General features: G+C 38.9%; 1 protein-coding gene across 2 annotated transcripts in view; it reads left to right on the top strand.

The window, feature by feature from the left end:
* Positions 1–1,415: 1,415 nt before the first annotated feature.
* Positions 1,416–18,334, top strand: part of elmo3 (engulfment and cell motility 3) — a 30,552-nt gene continuing 13,633 nt past the window's right edge. The window contains exons 1-8 of one of the 2 annotated variants that reach the window (XM_042496287.1): positions 1,416–1,648; positions 8,457–8,565; positions 13,096–13,136; positions 13,309–13,381; positions 15,655–15,705; positions 15,997–16,166; positions 17,148–17,247; positions 17,365–17,516. In XM_042496287.1, coding sequence (XP_042352221.1) covers positions 8,488–8,565; positions 13,096–13,136; positions 13,309–13,381; positions 15,655–15,705; positions 15,997–16,166; positions 17,148–17,247; positions 17,365–17,516 — 665 coding nt within the window. In that variant the 5' untranslated portion in view covers positions 1,416–1,648; positions 8,457–8,487. Of the gene's footprint in view, positions 1,649–8,456; positions 8,566–8,903; positions 8,946–13,095; positions 13,137–13,308; positions 13,382–15,654; positions 15,706–15,996; positions 16,167–17,147; positions 17,248–17,364; positions 17,517–18,334 lie in introns of those variants that run through there. The other variant, XM_042496288.1, reaches the window with a different exon arrangement.

The raw sequence follows: 18,334 nt of genomic DNA, 5'->3' as shown, positions 1-18,334 counted from the left end.
CCCTCAGGGGACAATAAAACTGATCTTGGTCTTGATCCCAAAGGCATAGATTTCAGGGAGGGATGCAGGGGACATGTCCCTCTCAGTGTTAAAAGCATGTATTTGTCCCCTCAACTGAAAACATGAAAGAAGCAGAGGACTTTTACTTGGTCTATTAATAAGAAGTTTACACCCTAAAATGATGCAGAAAAGGCACTGATTAGTGCAAATATATATATATATATATATATATGTTCCCAGAATGGAGGAAGTTTCTTGTTTGACACCAATTTTGTGTCCTTAATACTGAACTGCAGCAGTGTCTTTGTAATCAGTCAGTGGTGTAATGTAACTAAGTAAAATCCCATTGTTACAGTACTAAAGTATTTTTGAGAGTATCTGTACTTCACTTGAATTTTTATATTTCTGTCAACCTTTACTTTTACTCCACTACATTTGCAAAGTAAAATATATATTTTTACATCACTGTATTTCCCCTATGCATCTTAGTTACTTATTTAAAAAAACGGGATGAAGTGAGGGAGCAAGGAGGGGACAGATGAACTAATGGAGGAATTGGAAGGAAGGAAAAACTGTTTTTTGTTCTTTAAACCCTCTAAATAGCAAAAAAAAGACCTTGGTTTTTCTTTGAGTGTAATATATGCTCAATTTTAAGGTGTATATTTCGAAGAAGTAAACATAATAATTCTCAAAATACTGACTGCTTCCTTTTTTATTAACAGCATTTACTTGCACTTTTACTTTCAATACATAAGTACATATATTATTATTTAAAAAACGTTTGGTTTAAATACAGTAAATATCAGATACTTTAAGGCTCAATTCAAGTAATATTTTAATAGGTGACTTTAACTTCTACCAAGGTCATTTTGTGGTAGGATCTGCTGTAATCAGTGCAGTTATGAAGCCCCTAGTTGGCCAAATGAGCCAAGAGGGGACGCATCTCTCAGTTGGTTACAACAGGCATGAGTTCAAAAAGCATGAAACATTGTAAACAATTATGGAAAGACTCCTGGAGACTGAAGGGACAGCAGGGGGCGGCTGTAACCAGCTGAACTCGACCCGGAACTTTGATTTACTTCATCTAATACTTCTTGGAAATTTGAAAGAAAAACTAGTCTAGCTCAGCACAAGCACTAGATCATTTCCAGAACTAATATTAATTTTCTTTCAAAATAAAAGCGGCAGAATAAAATTATTTATCGTCTGTCTTAAAAGTAGCACACTTCAAAGGTCTGAAGGTAAAGCTTTACATGGCCGCATTTAAATGAAACTGATGTCATAAAATGATTAAATAGTGACGCTTTCTTTCTCCGCAAAGAACATTTTCGTGCGAAAGCGTTTCAGGGCTGGTTTTATTTTGAAAGTCAAAACAGGAAACCTGTTATCTAAACATGGCTAGCTTCTCTGAAAGCCTCGACTGATCGACTCCAACCAACCCGGAACTTTTAAGTCAACTAATCACTCCTGAAAACTTGTTGCAAGGAGTTTCCTCTTGTTTTTCCGAGAAGTTTAAATGTTACTCTAAGAAAAGTCACGTCTTCGGACTGAGTTAGTTTCTTCTGAGGGGAAAAAAGACAAATGTTTCTCGCTCGGACTGCGGCGGTTCCTGTGGGACAGTAGCTCTCGACTTGTCTTTTCAAACCAGGTAGGAATCATTGGAGGAAAAAGCTTTGCAGCTGACTCTCACACTCCTTGCACAACCTCGTCCTGTATCTTTTCTTCTCAAAGTTTTGAAAAAAGTCACATGAGTTTTCAAGTACTAATAGTTTTACCTCTATTTGCATTACTGCGTTTACTACTAACTTCTGTTAGCTCAAACGTAGTTTTTTTGGTTCACTCATACAGCAGCACTTAAGTTAAATGTATTTGTGTAAAAAAAAAAAACCCAACAAATATAATGCTGTAATGATTAGGTTGATATTTCAAATAATAGTTTAATACAAGCTCTGACTTTCTAAAAAAAAAAGTCAAAAGTCTTAGTTTTACATTTCATTGCTGCAATTCTGTTAAAATTTTATAAGTTAGTCTATGGTTTTAATGATTTTATGGTTTTATGATTCTGAGGTTTAAGACTAAAGTTTGTAAGATTATAAGGAATCACTTAATTTGAAAAAAGTGTTTTTAAATGTCCTTTTATATTGAATTGCCTTGTTGGCCTGTTTTATGTTATTCTGTCTGTTTATCCTTTGCCCTTGTTGTAAAGCACCCTCTGTTGCATTTTTTATATGAAAGGTGCTGTACAAATAAGTTTATCAATATTATTATTATATTAACAGAAAAATAAGTAAATGTGTATTTTGCATGCACATTTTTATTCTTTTTTTAAGAAAAAAATCTGACTAATTTCTTCTTTTTATGTATCCTAGTAGAAGCCTAAAGATGTTCTTGACTTATATTATTTCTGCATCTAAGATACACTTTTATGTGTGTGTGTGCATGTGTGTGTGTGTGTGTGTGTGTGTGTGTGTGTGTGTGTGGGTGTGTGGTACCCTGTCAGGTTAGGAATGTCAGGCAGCTGAGAGCTTCCCCCTTCTCTCTCTCTCTCTCTCTCTCTCACACACACTCACTCACACACACACACACACACACACACACACACACACAGAGGAGGGGGTCTTTCAGTCCAGGGGGTCTGAGACACAGTAGTGAGTCAGCAGGCTAACAAAAGGTCTGGGCGTGCTGGTAGTTTTAAGCTTGATGAATCAAAGTGCAAATAGAAGAAAACACACTGACAGCTGCGGTGGACATGTCAATCTTTACACCTCTATAAAGTCTTTTTTTTTTTGCCAGTCTGGCTGCTCTGTTATGAAAAGGGAAACAATCTGTCATTGGTTTAGCCGACAATGTGACAGCTACACAGTGTATTTTCTCTGTACAGTAACTATCATAACTTCCTATTACTGTAATGGCATATTTATAATATCAATTGGTAATGACTGTTATTATTATTCTCTTAACTATAAGCTCATATGAGTGTCTTCAAAATAATTTATGTAATTTTTACTCAGAATAAATAAACTGTACATGTGTTACTAAGTAAAGCTTAGAAAATGTGTCTGATCAAACCTAACAAGGCTGCAACCAGCATTTGTTTTATTTACTGTATTTTAAAGATGCAGCAAAATAATCTAATAAGTTTCCAACTGTTAAATTAATGGCTGATAATATGATAGTTGGTTAGATTGTTTGAATCACAGTTTAAATTCTCTGATTTGAGCTTTTATTGGTGATTTTTTTTCTAGTTTCTTTACGTCCCAGTAAACTGAATATCTTTGGGTTGCAGGAAAAACAAGACATTTGGGCTGTGGGAAATATTGATCAACAATTTTAACATTTTCTGACATTTTATAGACCAGAGAATAAATAAATGAGTCAAGAAAATAATAGACAGATTAATGGATTTGAGAAATAATACTGTAGTTAAGAGAGAGATGACTGGTTGGTCTTGATAAATAAATGGGAAACAACAAGATACACAGTATGAAGGCAATGTAGTCAATCCAAAAATTGGAAAGCAACATTAAAAATACTTTATTACAGTGAAATCATTAAAAGAGCCAACTTTTTTTTCAGTTTGTATTAATATGCCAACTGTTTCATTGATTAATGGATTAATGTGCTCAAAAAAATGTCAAAAAATGGGATAAAATGCCCTTTACAGCCCAACGTGACATCTTCAAAATGCATTGCTTTGTCTAAACACACAACTAAAACCAAAGATATAAGCTATCTTTTCCTGTCATGGAGAACTGAGAAAAGCAGCAATTAGCCAACACCTTAACTTTACTTCAGTTTCAAAGCAGTTTTTTCTTCCCTTTACTTAATTTAGGGGACATCAGAAACATGAATCGACAAGCACAGACAGGGACAGACACACTCACTTCAGCAGTGAAATGAAAACCTCCCCTCTCACTTACGCTGAAACAACAGTTTGAGCATTTTTATTGACCAGCATCTTATCTGTTCATGAGCTGAAGTCTACGACAAACTCAGACTGAGTTTGACAGAATTTAAATGTATAAAATGTTGCACACCAACCTTTGATGTAATTAAATGTCGATCAATGTAAAATCTATTTGATGCGTCAGGTTAAAGCACTCTCTAGTCTTGTTTTGAATCGTAGTCAAGGAGATGAGCTGAGGCTCCAAGCTCTATCTTAAGTTTATCCTTCGTCATGTTGTCATTAAGGGCGGCTGTTGGTGCAGACTGAGCACTGTTCGGTTTTACAGGAGCCCTGAAGCATGTGTGGACAGGTCATGATGAATGTAGACTAATGGTGCTTCACTGTCAGCCCGGGAAAATACAAACCGCTTGAAGTCTTCACTGAAGCTCTCTTTAGTTGCCCTTTTTGAACAAAAGTCTTCCTAAAGAGTTTTTTTTTAAACAGGTGGCTAAGTTAGTTACGATTTTCCATCAGCCAAATTACTGTAGTACGATATAATTGCAGAGTGTGTGTACTTTGGATACACAGACCGTCAGTGTAGTCTGCAGTTCAGGAAACCCAATACATATTCTCATATTCATAATGTCTTACAACAAGTGCAACTGCAAAAAGATGCCTCGAAATCTAAACACTGGACCTTTGACATTTATCAATATTTTATTATTATTATTATTTATCAAAGGTCCAGTGTTTAGCATATAGGGGCATCTGTTGGCAGCAGTGGTATTTAATATTCATAATTATAGTTTCCTTAGTGTATACGCACCTGAACAACAAGGAATATCTGTGTTTTTGTTACCACAGAATAAGCTGTTTATATCTATGAATGTAGCAGGTCCTCTTCCATGGAGTCCACCATGTTGATTCTACAGTAGCCCAGAATGGACAAACCAAACACTAGCCATTTTTACACAGAAGTCACGCCAGATGACAATAAATCTTATCCCTTTGACTTTTAATGCTATTGTGATCTTAGACAAAAAAAAAATCTAGAATTCTTATTTAGGTTAAAGTTAAATAGTAGGTGTCTTTCCTGTTTATAAAGACAATTATTAGACTTGACAACATTTGTGTAAATTTGTGTTAAAAAGTGAATGTCTCTACCTGTCTGACCACAATTATGATAGTTCCTCAAGTTTGCATGTCTGTAAACATCATATGAAAGCACCAATAATCATATTATTGCAATATAACCATATTCACTTAAATACTTGACACTAACATGAAATATCACCTCTAACAAATATTTTAAGTAAAATATAGTTAGCTACTGATGGATACTATTTTTTGACTTGTGATGTCACATATGGACTATAATTCATTGGATTTTATTTCATTTGATAGAGTTTGCAATGGGGAAGAAGTAATCTAGGGGGCGCTGAGTGGCTATGAAGGTTTTTGTTCAGGGTAACGTTAATGTGTTTGTAAGTTATGTATGTATTTTGTGGATCCCAGGAAGACTAGTTACAACCCTGGTAGCAACTAATGGGGATCCAATTTCCCAAATTAACAATTAAATAAATAAACAATCACAGTTGTCATTCAGGAAACGGATGCTAAGAGTCTGTAGCCATGCTAACGTCCCTGAGAGACTGTCCTGCCCTTCCAACTAAATGCTAACGTCCGCACGCTTACGTACTCACAATGACGTCTAACAATGTTGACGTAAATTATGTTGCGCAAGAATGTTTTTCAAGTATGTACCATTTTTAACCATCTCATTTTGGTCTGTTAGCATGTTAATATTTGCTAATTAGTAGTATTTTGCTGTTAATCGGAAGTATCGGAGAAATCCGAATGTCAACGTCATGAAGGTGTAACAGGAAAAGTAGTTAGGATGCATTATCTGTGAACCAGTAACTTTAAAAAATGTCGTACCAGTATCTTGTAGAGTTTTGAAAAATATTTCAGTCTGGACCAAACAATAAAATTTGCTTCAATTTTCTAATTTTCCAGCCTTTTGGATAAGTGAACTGAAAAAGCGTCAGAGTTATACAGATCCTTATACCAAATACAACATCTAGCAATACAGCATACATTTCCATATTTATACCCACCGGTGTGGAATTGTTTTAACAAAACAAAGCCACCTCTCCTTTCACTTTTTGCTCTGCAACCAAAGCAATAATCTAGGTTTCATCTGATATACACATATGAGCTCATTTTCACATTCATCATTATACAGCTCATACAGATCTGCATCTTAAAACCCACAGGCAGTTTATTTGCTGCAAGGACGTGACATACCATTACCCAGTTTGCCCTTGAATTTGCTGACTCATAAGCTGCCCCTGAACAAAACTACATTCATACCTAAATCTCTTAAAGATTAGGGCTGCAAGCTCCTGTTGTTATTTGTTAGAGGGAGGTTGACCTTCACCACCAGCACTCGTGAAATGATTTTAGCACATGAGGGTTTCATCGCTGTCTACTTCATGCAAGTTATAAACAAACCTGAGGTGATTATGTTTGCACACGCTACAAAATCAGCAAGGCTGCAGCCGATGCTGCTGTAGAAAGACTGGCCTCCCAGTTTTCCCTCTTGCTTTAAAGACATACTTTCTCAAAAAAAGTTGCAGTTTCAGGGTGAGTGAGGTGAGAAGACCGTGAGCGTGTGGTTGTTTTGACAGGAAAAGGCTCGTTGCTTTGAAACCTGCCATAAACTCTGCGCGCTCTTTTTTCAGACTGGAGTGATGGTATGTGAACTATCCAAGAGACGGAGTGGAGGCGGGAGTCATTTATCACACCAAACACAAGCAGGCACAAGCTCGACCTAATTTCTCTCAGCGAGAGTTCATGAATGTACACAAGAATTAAAATCCAACTGTATTGTTTCCATGTGCGCAGAGCGAGGGAGAGACGGAGAAGGCCAAGGCAGGGGGGAGGGTCGGAAGCACAACTGCTTCTTCTGTATCCTCTGGGAATGCTGTCTGAAGGCTGAGGAGGAAGTGTGTGTGTGATGATGTGTGTGTGAATTGGAAAGGGGAGAAGAAGGAGTGAACAATCTGTGGTGCGTGTTCAGACAGAGTTTAACCCTCGCAGCTTCACTCAGTGCACCATAAATACACAGTGAAAGAGGAACACGGTGTTCATCATTGAAAATGATAGTTGCATGAGTCATTCGTGAGACGACTGGGCTCGCCAGTCCACCTTACAGAGAGACTGCACCCGGGTTGGTTTACTTTAATTTTTTCAAATCACTGAATTAATGTTCAGTGTGAAACACGAGCAGCAGCCCACATTAACCGTCTCTGTGCTTAAAATTGACATTTTTGAACTGAACAGAATGACTGTTCAGTTCTTCCTTTGCACAAGTAAAGAATAGGTGCACGTTTTTGTAGATTTATGAAATTATCAATATTCTGTTTGTCACCAGTTTAGAGCTTAAATTTTTAGTCCAGCCACAAAATATCAGTGTGAAATTTAATGTGAAACTCATCTTGGGATTTTTTTGCCCCATCACAAACAAATGCAGTCTCATTTTGTTGTAGTTTACTCCAAACTTTTACATGGTTTTTTAGAACAGAACAGAAGGCTTATTTATTATGTTCGGTGGTTTTATTTTTCTTAACTCTTTGGGGGTTTTTTTTTTTTTACACAGTGAAATCACCATGAAAGATTTTCCCTTCTTTTAAAAATCAGGTTGCATCCTAACACTGTTGATATGTGTAAATGAACTGTGGTAAACTTTCCGCCATCTTACCAGTGCCTACATCCTCCTGCTCATCCCTGAGGTCAATTCAGTTTTCACTGGCTTAATGGCTTTTGCTTAAACTACAGATTGTACTTTGGCATTTTTGTATGGCCACCACTGCGGACCCAAACAGGTTATAAAGGATAGAGAAAGCTGCCCCTCTTTCTCTGTCTTGCTCCCTCTTAATCTCAGGCCAAACTGTAAAACCAGAGAGTGCTGATCAAATTTAAACCAAGATTATGTTACTGCACTTTTTTGCCTAAAATGTCTTCAGTAACATATTTTAGTGCACTTTAGCTGTAATACAAGAATTTGTGAGCAAGAAACAGGTGCCATACTGTTTCCTGTATTGTAGCTAAGGAGGCTGAAAAACCTGAGATCAAACTGTAAAACTAAGCAGTGATGATTCTGTCACTGCGTTTATGATTTCTAGCCTCAAATGTTTTATTTTGTGCACTGTTAAACTGTACTTTGATATCATTTGTTACCAGTCAGCTACCATATTGTTTCATGTGGGAAAAACAAGCTTGCATTACGTCACCCACCGGTGGGAGAGTTTGTCGGCATGGTAAAGTGCAGTGCATTCTGGTAGTTGTAGGTTGTCTAGCTCTTGAGTACAAACAAATGACACGGTCATTTACTCTGGTCATGACGCACCATTTTCATGAGTATTTGCATCCTTTTACTGCACAGACAGTCCGGTTTTATGGGAAAAAAAAGCTCCAGCAGTGAAATACTTCTTTAAGGAATATACTGTATGCAAGAATAGATGGGAGCACTTTATTTTGACACTTTCTCCTCTTTTATTATCAACAGCTAGAGAGTGGTGCGGTCAAGAGGTGCCGACATGCCTCAGCAGAAGGACATAGTGAAGATAGCCATCCAGATGCCTGGGGCCTACCCCCAGCTTATACAACTGGACCAGGTAACGCATGCGCACACACGCACTCGCACACAAATCCAAATATATTCTCTTTTAATCTCCAAAATACCCAATAATAATTAGTTAATGAATTAGGGACTAATTAGGTCATTGGTCACTCTTTTGGTTAATATTTACAAAGACAATTTCATGTTAGAAGCGTAGTGATATATAGAGAGTCTCACGTCTCTGTTCTCAGGCTTTGCTCTGGCTGGCGACTCTGATTGTGAACCATCATGGGAATTTCTTGCCATAAGTTGAGGCTTTTCAGGTTACACTTCCTCTCGGGCTGCTTCATTAGCTGACAGTGATAACCCAGGGACCGCTACAGTGACCATAACCCTAACCTTCAGGGGATGTTCAGATACTCGACAGAAGTTGCTGTGAGTTCACGTGGTAGTGATACCAGGGCATGAGTGTTAGATCAGGAGTTATGTGGTTTACAAACTTCCTGGAGCTGGTCAGACAAAAATTTGCAGCAAAAAAATTATCTTAAAACTATCTAGTTTGTTGGAGATCATCAGTGTATCACTACACACCCGAGTCTTATAAACGAAGACGAAGAACGGCAGCATGATGTATTGTTGGGTCTAAGAAGAAAGTCAAGCTGAGAGTCACACAAGTGTTGTGTGTGTGTGTTAGCTGCTCACATGTCCTGTCAAGCTGCCACCTCATCAGTTAAAACCTAACTTGGAGGAGTTTGACAGAGGTGCTTGACAATCTTTGTCTTTGCTTGACAATGTGCACTTTATCATGTTTTTTCAGATTTAAATTCTAACCACTTAAATATGCAATTACTTCCATGTAAAGGTTTGAGGTACTATTTTGGGAAAAAGAAGCATTGACCAAATTTAAACAACGGTTGGTTTAGTTTTGAGGACCTTTTTATCCACAGACAAAATGTGTCTGTAAAAGATCAACACTTATGTTACACATTAAATGCTGAGGTAATTGTTACATTGGAAACAAAGGGCAAAGAAGACAGTGTTAACACTTCTGGGTGGTGTGTGTGTCTACGGAAGGCGATTATCTCCACTTCCTTACTAGTGTGGTTAATAAAGCTGCTGCAGCATGGGTTTTTTTTAAAATAGCCTTAGTCGCTGCCAGTCTGGTGGTTATAAAAAATCATTTGTCATGTCACTGAACGGTAGTTAGACTAACAGATCTGCTTTTTAACATATTCCTTTTGTTCACTCCACCTGCTGCTTTTTACTTACACATCTATGGAGCCCCAAAGTGTTCAGTATGAAATAAACAAAAAAGTTGATTTATTATAAATATGAATAAATTGCATCCTGTATATTTGATAAAATATGTTGTAAAATAATTTAAAGATATTTTTCAAACTGTGTATTTTCATAACTGAGCAGAGATTCACAGTAATTCAATTTAATATCATATTAGAAATGATTTATTTCAAACGGCCTTTGCTGTGTTAGTTTTTTATTTTGTAATGCCACTTTTTTATCACGCGACTTTTACTTCATGGAGTGCTGCAGGGATAAAGTTATCTGTAGGCCAATATGGAGGTTAGCGTTGCCCTGATTCCCTTGTCGAAAAGCCTGTTGTATTTTTCCATTGGATTTTGGATTATTGCAGAAAATAAGCTCTGTGGAAAACAAACGTTCACGATACCAGTTAACAAGATTAACTTCACAAATAAACGCAAATTTTATGATGTTTGAAGTAAAAAGCTAACGTTAGGCCGTAAACAAACTACACCATGGTCTCATGACTTCAACGTCGCCTTCACAACGAGGCTGTCAAGACATGTTCTGTGCATTTGGGCATAATATCGTTTTGTAGTCTCATTTAGCAACTTGTTAGCAACCGTCTTTTTCAAGACACATAAAATCTTCAGTATTTTATGTGTTTTATGTTGTAGAAGAAAACATGAACGTGTCTTCATCTTATGTTTACCAAAGACCTTATATCAGACTTCCAACCAAAAATCCATTTAAAAAAACAACTTTGACTTTACTTTTTGACATTAGCGCTAAAATGCAAACTCGTTTCTGGGTTGGTTTTCACAACAGTGTAGATGTCACCAGGCCTTCACCTTTCAGACAGTCACAGGCCACCTGCCTCTGAAGCAAGCTAACCCAAAAACTGCTAGCCAGTGTTGCCAGATGTATAATAATTATCGTATTTGTACGATAATTTTGCCCTCTGTACGTTGCATGATCAGTAATTCAAAAATTGCCGTAATATGCGATTATGTGAACATTATGACACTTACAATAAGCATTTAGTTTAGTTTAAATGTCTCATTTTAAATAATGTCCTGGCTCCTACATCTGTGTTTATGCCTCACTTCTCACATGATCTCCTTACAGCCAATCATGTTTACAGCAGGTAATAATGACACGAATGTGATTGGACGTGACGACTTTTCACGCTCAGGTCGCGTTCATTGAGCATGCACCGCTGTCACTCGGCCACCGCCGTCATTTCCGTGTAGACTGAGAAATAGCCTCTCTTTAGGACAGTAGGTATGGGTAGATTTGTAGATGTGTCGAAGAGCTGTTTAAATACTTGTTTACTAAATGTATAAATTTAACCTATTCGTTCTCAGGGATTATGACTGGCGTACAATAATTTTTCTCAGAATACCATAATTTTGAGCCTCTGGTACGACAATCAGGCAACACTGCTGCTAGCGGATTTAGCCAGATTGCTTCTTTTAACTAGAGCAAGAACAATGCTAAAATATTTTTAATTAACTAAAGGTGTCTGCTTTAAGTAAACACAGACACAAAAACTTACATTTCCATTTATTTACAGTATTTTGCTCAACAAGACTGCACACGTCACCTGCCTAACTGCCCAGCTAGCTAGGTAGGGTTGTGAGCTTGTTTTTTTTTTAGTATCAATGTGAAGCGACATTGTTAAAGGAATCAGCTAATGCTACAGTGACCTCGGCAGGGTTTTGATTTTAGATGTGCCTCAGAGAGAATAAAACAACTCTGTAATGATCAAAAAAACATGCACTTTTTCTCTGTTGTTGCCCGTCTGAGGTGCAAGCTAATACTGCTGAATAAGGGTCCGATCATATCAAGGCGCGTCGCTAAAGAAGTATTGGCAACAAACACCTTGTTGCCCGACAGTGCAGAGTGGTTGTCTGGCACTCCTCTCTTGCTGCACAATACGTTTTTCTGGTGGTTTTTGGCGTGCATAAAAGATCAAATATTTTCAACTTTTCTGCTCAATGCACAGAATCACGCATCTCATTAATGTCACTTGCCCACACGCACGCAGCCCCGCTCAACAGGCACTCCCAGCAGTTTTTCCAGGCACTTGAAAGGCTTTTTTAGCGCGATCTCACCTGACGCTATGTGATCGGCCCCTTATTCGAGCTCACAAGCTAGCTAACAAGCAAGCCAAGCTAGTTAGCTGGAGAGATACTGTAGGTACATAAATAATCATGTTAGGAGAAGTGTTTGGTAATGAGTTGATCATTGCTTAACTTATTTTATAGAATGTTGGTCCATTTGTATATTTTACACAGTTTATTCATGTGATTATTTTATGCCGTTATGTCTTGTTTGTTGAAATAACACTAAACATTTTGGGGTTTTATACCCATCCACTGGTTTGTTACTTCAGTTTCTACTGAATGTGATTGTGGGGAAATTTTCCAATGTGTTTCCCAGAAACTTTTGGGGAAGTTGTATTCTTTGCGCAAGACACCATGCATGAGTTTAAACTGTAACCAAGGCAGCAGGGGTGTGTGTGTCTCACAGTCACATACTGTATACCACTTGAGGAGGTTTGAACAGAGAGAGAGAATGAATTTAACAGGCACTCACTGGACTGTCTGGGAATTTTAAGATTTGGAAAATGCAACACAACAGAAACTGAAATGAACAGTCTCAGGTTCACACACTTTTTCAAGCCCTGATACCTTCACTAATATTTCCATGACTTTTTGCTGTAATACACTAAAGAGCAGCATAACAATCGAGCAGCTCATATATACGTGAATGCTATTTGCTTCTTCAGTGTTTTCATTTTGCATCACAACCAATCCTGTCAGTCTGGAAGAATCTCTTTAAAAATCTCTCATTGGCCCAGCAGTCTCCACTAAACACATCCGATTGGTCAACCTTCTTGGCTGCCACTAATAACAGAGCAGCCACTGGGTCTACCACAGAACCCAAAGACATTTTCATTGGTTGACCACGGGGCTGACCACTAATAGCAGGATAGCTGAGAGTCAGACATGGAAGTAGTCTGGCTTTTATTTGCGTACAAAGAGAGATCTGGGCACTGAGGGTAATATTGTTCAGAGAGCGTTGGGGAGCTCTTGGATTTCCTCTTCTCAGCAAACAAGGCTTGCAGCCAGCGAGAATAGCTGCGGTACTATGATCCCATAACAGCATGTGATTACTAAAGCAGCTCTCTGACAGAGAAAATACTTTGATAGTAGAGTTGTGTTGGTATGACCCACATGTATGCAGCAGGTGTGTGTTTTTTATCTTATTTGTATTTGTGTGTATCTGACTACATGCTGTTTTTTGTGTCTTGGTGCAGAAAAAGCCCCTATCTGCTGTAATAAAGGAAGTGTGTGATGGGTAAGTTGATGATTAATCTGATTTGTTTTTCTGCCTCAACACAGTTTCTGGGGTAATGTCATTGTTATCATTTACTATATGTAGTGCTGTGATAGTTAATATCAGTGACGCTCTGTGTGTGTGTGTGTGTGTGTGTGTGTCTGCGTGTGTGTCTGCGTGTGTGTGTGTGAAGCTGGAACCTCCCGGGTCCCGACAACTATGCTCTGCAGTATGCTGACGGAGTACAGACGTACATCACTGAATCAGTGAGTCACATCTACTGTATGAACAAATCAATACAAATATTTATCCACACCAGGTAGTCGGTCTGGTAAATGTTTGAGCACATCTTGAAGATATTGAGCTACTGACCTGAGTCAGCCCTTCAGACAATACTATGTTTAACCAAAAAATTTTGGACATTTCTTTTGAAAATGTGAAAGCACAGCAGTGAATCAATGAATCACAACTTTGTCAGCACTTTGTGAACTTTATCTGCTTTTGTGAGTATTTCTCTTGAATCTAAGTTGAAACATAGGTCACATTATGTCGTCAGTGCTTTTATAAATGAGTGTGAGGTAGGCTGAAAAAGCAAACGGCAGAATGAGAGACAGAAAAATAGAACAGCAGCTGGAAGTACACTCAGCTACTTGGTGTCAAGTGACCTTTGAGAAGGTTACGACTGAAGGGCCCTCCCCCTTTTTGGGCTGACGGCAGGACTGCAGAATCCATTATATATTAATTTCATCAAATAGATGCCAAGAGAGATGCTTTATTTATTGTAATAACACTGCAGTGAAACTATCAGAAGTGTGCTGCTGTTTAGAGTGTTAAACCAAGTATGCTTTTACTTTTAGCACTCCGAATTTGGTGCAAGGATGCTAACTCTTAGACTTTGAATTTAGTGAGTTTGTAGATGAAGGCAGATGTTTTAGTATTTGAGCAGCTTTGCGATGAGTTTGAGGAATACTCAGCTTGATTGCACACAAAGTTTTGCAGCCATAGACTGTCTAAAATAATGGACGTAGCCACTTTGACATCACCCAGTGGTATTGAAGCTTTGAGTTTGGCATTTTGGCTGTCACCATCTGGGATTTTTGGAGCCAGAGGTCACCATTTTTGGATACATTTTTGGGGGGGACTAAACCTAATGCTAGCTGCTAGCTGCTAGCTACATCAGCATGGTGCCTCTTCAGTCCATGGTAATACTGATACTAATTTTTGCTAGCACAAAAACAGGCTTAGACCATTAAAACAAAATATACTTACTGGAAAAACTGAACATCCGACTCCATGAAGTCTAATAATACAACAAAATGCTGAACTAGACTTTTCAGGTGACCAAATTGTTACCATTAACGTTAATGAACTGAAAATACACTAAAAACAACAGCTACAGCTATGCCTTAACGTTGTGAATCTGGGGTTACACCATGGTTGCCTAACCTATGCTGACAACATGGTAGCGACTTATCAACAGATGTAAACCCACCTGTCACAAAAAAAAACATTTTATTTCTGCTGTAAAATTTGGTATTTTAACATGGGGCGTCTACAGGGATTGATGTGCTGTTTGAGCTAGCCTCAAGTGGCCATTCAAGGAACTGCACTTTTTGACACACCTGTGTTGGCTTCATTTTTCAGCTTTGCAGTTGCTGCTTGGAAGAAACGTGATTAATTCCTGCTTTCAACAGCAGTTTGATTTTAGGCATAGGCTCTCTGTCTTTGTTGAAGTGGACAAAAAAAGCAAATATGAGTGCAGAGTTGGGCACAAAAAACACCAGCTTTTGTAATTTTGGTGAGCAGTGGTGGTATATGCTCAACAACACAGATGTGAATTATATCTATTCAGTTTTGTATGCACCCACTTTCATGCCCTTGCTCATAAACATACACTCACACACTTTTGCATCCATGTGTTCAATGCACATGTACAATACAAACATGCAAAGACACAGGTGGTGACGGGGGGGTGAAAATTGCTTTCACTAGAAAGTAAATACATTACATATATTAATTTCTTTTTCTTATCTAGTAATCTGTATTGTGATTGTATCAAATAAAACCAGAAATTATGCAGGAGTATGAGAGAGTGAGTCCAGGGCGGCTTCTCTTTTGAGAAAAATGTTCTTAACCAGGAGGTGCAGAGGCAGAGTTTTTTTTTTTTTTTTATCTGTCTGCATCTTACACACACACACACACACACACACACACACAAAAACCAAAACAGTTTTAGCCTTAACATTCCCCCCTCTTTTACTCACAGTAAGTAGAGTGTCAGTGGTCGTTTCTAGCATTCTGCAGTTTATATAACTATATTTGTCCTAGTGTGAGCTTGTAGTTGGGTTACTGTGTGATGTATATATATCCATGTGTGTCTGCCTTCTCTACCTTGTGGTCACTTTGTCACTACACTTTATATATATATATATATATATATATGTCAGCATGTCTTAGTTTTTTAACAGTTTTTACGACTCCATCATCTGCATGCTTTTGTGTTTGTGTGTGTTTGTTTATGTTTGTTTGTGTCTTGTAGAATCGTCTGGACATTAAGAACGGCTGCATTCTGCGACTGACCAAGGCACCGGTGAGTCTGCATCAACCAGGCTCTCAGCCACGCTTTTCTTTCACCTCCCTCTTCTCACATTCTTCCAACCCGCTGTCTCTCACTGGCTCGTCACTCTCATTTATTTTCTGCATGCAGCAAGATTACAGTATCAGCTGCATGCAGAGACATAAGAATAAGTCAGCACTTATCTGTCATTGCCATTACAAGAGCTTAATTTCAAAGAAGAGTGAATACACATAACTACAAAAAGACAACATTTTTGAGTGGTATATGTCAACATGTGTGTTTTGTTGATGCTACTGAATGCAGGGCCGCTGTGCAGAAGACTTGTACAAGGGCATCCAGAGTTCGGACGCAGGCGTGCGCTGCGATTCCTTGAAGCAACTGGCAAACGTGTCCACAGACGTGACCTTTGCTCAAGAGTACATCAGCCGAGATGGACACCTCTTATTGGTCAAGATAGTAGAGGACTCTAATGAGTTAGTACTCAGTGTGTGTTTGTGTCTGTCCATATTTTACATGGCTTGGATGGGATTGCTGTCTCTCAGATAGATATCAGTGGTTCTGAGACAGGAAGTTGTTAATGCTTATGTAGCAGCATATCCTGCTGAGCTAAACCTGTATAGAAGGTACTCCACTAACTTTGCTGTGCATCCTTTTTTCAAAATAAGGGGGGGGGGGGGCAGTTGCAGCAGCCCCATACATCGAGGATTTTAGGACATTTCTAGGATTTTAGGGCATTTCTTAAATGTTAAAATGTTTCTAGGACTTTTCTAGGATTATAGGATATTTCTAGGATTTCCAGATATTAATAGGATTTTAGGATTTTTCTCAGATTTAAGGACATTTCTAGGATTTTAGGACATTAGGGGCTTAGCTAGGACCTCTGTCAGGGGCTGGTGGGGTCCTCCACTGGCTTTTTTACATACGACATCATTTTTTGATAACAAGCTCTATTTTTATGCTGTTTTATGCACCTGGGCACCTAAATTATACTAAAAGTACATAAACAATTCCCAGTGATATCACTTTATTTTTATTGTGAATCAGAAAATGGTTGGGGGTCCACCCAGCACCCTATCGGGGGCCAGATTTGGCCCGTGGGCCGTAAGTCGACCATAACTGTATTTGTCTATATCCTGAAGAAAGAAGTGTTTCCTTCCATTCGTTTCAAATTCTCTTGCCCAAGTCAAGCTAAATCAAGATCGTTTATTTGGAGCAGTGTCCATGATCATAGATAACACTGACAAACTTCACTGCAGCATGTAGGGGCAGTAGAGCGAGCTGAGTCCTGAGTGCTCTGTCGCATGATGGAAATGTTTTAGAGTGCATAAATATTTACACTTTAAACCAGTTACTGAATTACTGAAAGGATTCTTCACAAGAAGTCCATCCGAATGCTGCTTTTGAGTGTGTATGAGTGCATAATATTTCTTTGTGCGTGTGTCTGTGTCTCTCAGGAGTAACGTGATCATGACCCACACACTGACAGCCTTCATGGAACTGATGGATCATGGGATAGTTTCATGGGAGAACCTCTCGTCTGTCTTTATCAAGAAGGTGCTGTATCTGACGCTCTGTTTCTCTGTTTTGTCACCAATATGTATTTCACTGGCTGTCGTTGTTCTCTAACTATCCTACCTTCTCTCCTCGCCTTCCTCCCTTCTCTCCTTTCAGATTGCCGGTTTTGTCAACGCCAAGCCGACTGATGCATCAATACAGCAAGTGTCCCTGGACATTCTGGAGAGCATGGTGCTGAGCAGCCAGAGCCTCTTCCTGCAGGTCAAACAGGAAGTCACTATGGAGAGGCTCATCGCTCACCTCCAGGTGTAAGTAACCAAACGATGTGAAGTGACTCTTATGGTGCTTTCACACACAACCTGTTTGGTTTGGTTAAAGCCATCTCGGGCCCATTTGCCCTTTTGGTACGGTTTATCTGAGATGGTGTGAAAGCTGCTCAGTCGAGCCGGACCGAGGACCAATCTGCACAGAGTCTGTGTGAAGAGGTTCTTGCCCCATACGCTGCCTCTTGCCCTGATCCCCATTAGCAGCCACTGACTGCTGGCTTAAGTCAGGCTGAAGTTGTCAATTAAGTGTTTTCTCTGTATTTGTTTTTTTGTATTTTTTCTTTGTCGCCTGGTCCATATATAATCAGCATTTTTTGCTCTTTGTTCACTGGGGCCATTGTGATTGCTGCAGCCTGGGCTGAGGAGAGAGGGGGAGGGCTCAGCAGCCCGAGTTCCCCTGGCTGTGATCAGGCCCTGGTGACAAATAGGGGAAGATCATCCTAGGGGTATCAATGAAGTAATTAATTTATAACTGCTTTAAGTTTTGCCAGCTGATTACTGATATTAATCTCTAGGATGAATTTCACTGTTATTTTCCTCTCCTGGTTTACCTGACCCCTCTGAAGTGGATGAGTCCAATGAGAGGGCTTTGACAGGGGCTGAGGATTCTTTTGTTTGCAGCCTGCTGAGAGGCTGCGGTCTTTTTTCTTTCAGTTGATTTTGCCTTAACTGTTTTTTGCCTAGTTTCCCGGGACTTTTCCGAGCATTTCTGTTTCTGTCGCCAGTTTCGTTAATAAATTCCTGTTTTTGTTTTGCATGGACCTCTGCCTCCTCAACTTCTTTAACTCCAGAGCTAGCCA

This window comes from Plectropomus leopardus, chromosome 11 (genome assembly GCF_008729295.1).
Source record: "Plectropomus leopardus isolate mb chromosome 11, YSFRI_Pleo_2.0, whole genome shotgun sequence".
In the NCBI taxonomy this organism is placed as follows: domain Eukaryota; kingdom Metazoa; phylum Chordata; class Actinopteri; order Perciformes; family Serranidae; genus Plectropomus; species Plectropomus leopardus.
This window is presented reverse-complemented; position numbering and strand designations above follow the sequence as displayed.